This window comes from Hordeum vulgare, chromosome 7H (assembly GCF_904849725.1).
Source record: "Hordeum vulgare subsp. vulgare chromosome 7H, MorexV3_pseudomolecules_assembly, whole genome shotgun sequence".
Taxonomy (NCBI): domain Eukaryota; kingdom Viridiplantae; phylum Streptophyta; class Magnoliopsida; order Poales; family Poaceae; genus Hordeum; species Hordeum vulgare.
Window position 1 is genome coordinate 513,512,775 of NC_058524.1, and position 4,050 is coordinate 513,516,824.

The 4,050-nt window shown below is 47.1% G+C and overlaps 1 protein-coding gene across 1 annotated transcript; it reads left to right on the top strand.

Annotated features, from left to right (window-relative positions):
* The first annotated feature begins 2,387 nt into the window (after positions 1-2,387).
* On the top strand, positions 2,388-3,617 carry LOC123409860 (abscisic acid receptor PYL9-like). Its single transcript, XM_045102730.1, has one exon. The coding sequence runs from the start codon at positions 2,595-2,597 to the stop codon at positions 3,183-3,185; it is 591 nt and encodes a 196-aa protein (XP_044958665.1). The 5' UTR covers positions 2,388-2,594; the 3' UTR covers positions 3,186-3,617.
* Positions 3,618-4,050: the final 433 nt, after the last annotated feature.

A 4,050-nucleotide genomic window follows, 5' to 3' on the forward strand; every position in this document is an offset into this window, starting at 1 on the left:
CATCCTATGAACCAATAGCCAGCTCCCTTCTCTATGCCAGTATACAGCTATAGGAAACGAACTTCAAATTATATAATAATAATCAGTCCAGTACTTCGTGTTACATGTATATATGTACTTTTATTTGGTGCATCAACATTTAACCGCAAACACGGAATCGGAAACACTTAACCGCAAACACGGAATCGGTGTTTCTGGATACGTGTTTCCGATTACGTGTTCATAAAAAACGGAACACGGACACACGGAATCGGAAACACGGAATCGGAAAGACGTAAACGGAAATACGGAACCGGAAACACGTAAACGAAAACCCTGAAAATACGGAACACGGAAACACCGAAATACGGAATCGGAAACCCTGAAAAGAAAAGGAAAAAAAAGAAAAAAAAAGCATTAGGACCGGTTGGGGTTACCAACCGGTTCTGAAGGTCCTCCGCCTGCGCGCACTCTTCAGCGCCCACGTGGAGGCCTTTAGCACCGGTTTGTAAGAGACCGGTGCTAAAGGGGGGGGGGCTTTAGTCCCGGATACGTAGCACCGGATGTGTATCCGGGTCCAAAGGCCCTTACCAACCGGTTCTAATACCCCTTTCTCCACTAGTGAAATCATATGAAATTGGTTTATCAGGTATGCACCAACAAATTATGTGTTCACACGCTGGATATCCCAACCAAATTAGGTGCTCTTCAAGGACTACATATGAGAAAGTGGTAGAATCAACATTGTCTAGAACCTCCATAGAAGGGTTCCGGTACTCTAGCTTACTGATTGGTTAACGGAAAATTCCACCACGCTCAAGTTACGCCGTAGAAAAGGAGTATCCACCCATTGCCCATTTGTTGAATCCCACATTGCATCCAAAAAGTGGACACTGTAAGCACTAAACAGATCAGCAACAAAACCGAACTACAAAGGTGCACAAAACTCAGTTAACTACATAAAATTTAGTTAACAAAACAATTTGAGTTAACTAGTGGCGTTAGTGAACATTGTATCCAAAATTCACTTAACTACAAAATAGTACATTGTAATCACTAAACACTACATCCAAAATTTAGTTAACTGCACAAATTCAGTTTAACTAGTCGCATTACTAAACTACAAAGGTGCAACAAATCTTCTTCAAAATCATGAACATGAGCACCGAACTGGTGGCATTGCATACCTACAACTATCATGTGAACACAACACTAGCATAAATGAACTACATAGTTTAGAAACTTGGCACTAATTTATCTATCACAAATATCTAGGACAAAACCCTAGCCCTAAATTGATTGATAGACACTGGCAAACAACTTCCAATTGCAAATTCACCGAGGAATCATAGGCTGAAGTTCCTACTTTATCGGCCTAAAGCCCTACTTTACCACACAAAACCCTAGCCTCAAATCATCGCCCAAAAATTTAGCTTTACTACGCGGCAAGAACCATAGCCACACCCTAGCACTAGACAACCATGAATCGACCTCAAAACAGAACGATTTGTCTGTGTTGTTGACAACGAGCACAGGACGAACAAAGCACACGGATGCGAGGAGAGAAATATGTCCAATTTAATTCAGGTGGGTTGCAATGCGATGGAATAATAATAGCGATAGGGGGGTTATGCAATATGTGTGGCGACGACTCGCTTGGCCACCTGGGCGCCACTTGGCTCTCTCTGATTGGCTTAGGACTGAATAATCACATTTGTTGCAAGTTTGACGATGATGGGATGTAATTTTGTAAGTATTGCAAGTATATGACTAAAGCATCACATCCTAGACAATTTCTTGGACATGGTACTTTTAACTCTTACTCCCTCGTTCATAAATATTTATTTTTCTAAAGATTCAACTACGAACTACATACGAAGCAAAATGAATGAATTTACACTCTAAAATATGTCTATATATATCTGTATGTAGTCCATAGTGAAATCTTTAAAAAAAGAAATATTTAGGAACGGAGGGGTAGGTTATAGGGCCAAAACTACCGTGTCAATATTTTAGTCATGACCAGAGACTTATCTTTGTTTACATCATGACCAATTCTTTTTGGCAGGTCAATGCTCCCTTGCCCACTCTAGCTTATTTTTCTTCGCTAGTGTTAGCAGATCATGGGCCAGTAAAACCTCAACCAGAAATTTAATTAGTCAAATAATTTAGTGAGAGAAGCCTAGGCTAAAACCAAACGCACGTTACCAACCTGCTCGCCCACTGACATAACCCAAGGAGAAGAGAAACCATGAGTGTGTGGACGTTGTTTCCCAAACGCAAACCCACGCACGCACGCTGGCACCAATTCATCGTCTGTACAATCCTCGAGTGAAAAAGTTGCTGCTTGTCGGCTTCCTCGTAACCCGCGCCTTGCTAGCTACCTCTCCCTCCCTCCCTCCCTCCCTCCCGCTCCATACCCCGTGCATGGATGTCGATCGGTCGCTCCCCTCTCCCTCGCCCTCCCCCCACGTCCTCAGGTATATAACCATCCCAGCCATCCCCCATCCCCAACCCCATCAGGAAACAGAGAAGGAGAGGGAGAGACTACGGAGAGATACTACTGTGGTAGCTAGCTGGATTTTGGGAGACAGTGCGTTCTTGTGCGTGTGGTGATGGAGGCGCACATGGAGCGGGCGCTGCGGGAGGGGGTGACGGAGGCGGAGCGGGCGGCGCTGGAGGGGACGGTGCGGGCGCACCACACCTTCCCGGGGCGGGCGCCGGGGGCCACCTGCACGTCGCTGGTGGCGCAGCGCGTGGCGGCGCCTGTGCGCGCGGTGTGGCCCATCGTGCGCAGCTTCGGCAACCCGCAGCGGTACAAGCACTTCGTGCGCACCTGCGCGCTCGCGGCCGGCGACGGGGCCAGCGTCGGCAGCGTCCGGGAGGTCACCGTCGTGTCCGGCCTCCCGGCCTCCACCAGCACCGAGCGCCTCGAGATCCTCGACGACGACCGCCACATCCTCAGCTTCAGCGTCGTCGGCGGTGAGCACCGCCTCCGCAACTACCGCTCCGTCACCTCCGTCACCGAGTTCCAGCCGGGCCCCTACTGCGTCGTCGTCGAGTCCTACGTCGTCGACGTGCCCGACGGCAACACCGAGGAGGACACCAGGATGTTCACCGACACCGTCGTCAAGCTCAACCTCCAGAAGCTCGCCTCCGTCGCCGAGGAGTCCGGCGCGGCGCCTGGCTCGCGGCGGCGGGACTAGAACTAGAAGAGACGAGAGCTCCCGGCAGTTCGTGGTGGGACCGCGCAACCTGGCGTGGTGGTGGCGGCGGCCGGACGGCGCCGCGGTTGTTAGTTGGAGTACTCTGCTATTTCGCACCCTTTTCCTTTTCTGTTTGTTTTCTTCGCCCCTTTTTCCATTGGTGTCGAAAAGAGCCTTCGGCGTAAGCAAGCAGCCTCCTTTTCTTGTGTATTATCATCATCTTTGTTCTTTTCTCCGGCTGCCGTTTGTGCAATTTCTGAGTTCCTGATGGCTGGCGACAACGATGCTCAACAGGGGAAAAACTCAAGTGGCTGTTGCCGGTTGCTCTCAACAAGATGGCGTTGCCCTCATATTTTTACATTTCATCTTTGTACCGCAAATACAATAGTGTTCTCATCCTAATCAATGTGCAAAGTATTCAACGTCTCGGAACTAGATCCTCGGCACTACTCGCTCCGTTCCTAAATATAAGTCTTTTTAAAGGTTTCATTAAAAATCTACATATAAATGTATATAGACATACTTTAGAGTGTACATTCATTTATTTTGTTTTGTATGTAGTCTACTGGTAAAAAAATTTAAAAGACATATATTTAAGAACAGAGGGAGTAGTCAGTAGTAATAATTTTCTCCAGAACCGGGAGATTCCTCTGTTTTTGACATCTTACTAGATTGCTACTAAGAGCATCTCTAACATAGGCTTAAAAAATTTACTCGTCACTTTAGCATCTTTTAGCATGTTGGGGTCAGCTAAAAAACGCACACCCAAAATAACACACAATGCAAATTATGCGTGCGCGATGTAGTGCACTAAATTTGCAGCTTGCGATTTCAGAGCATCTTTAACAGACTATATAAAAACGCA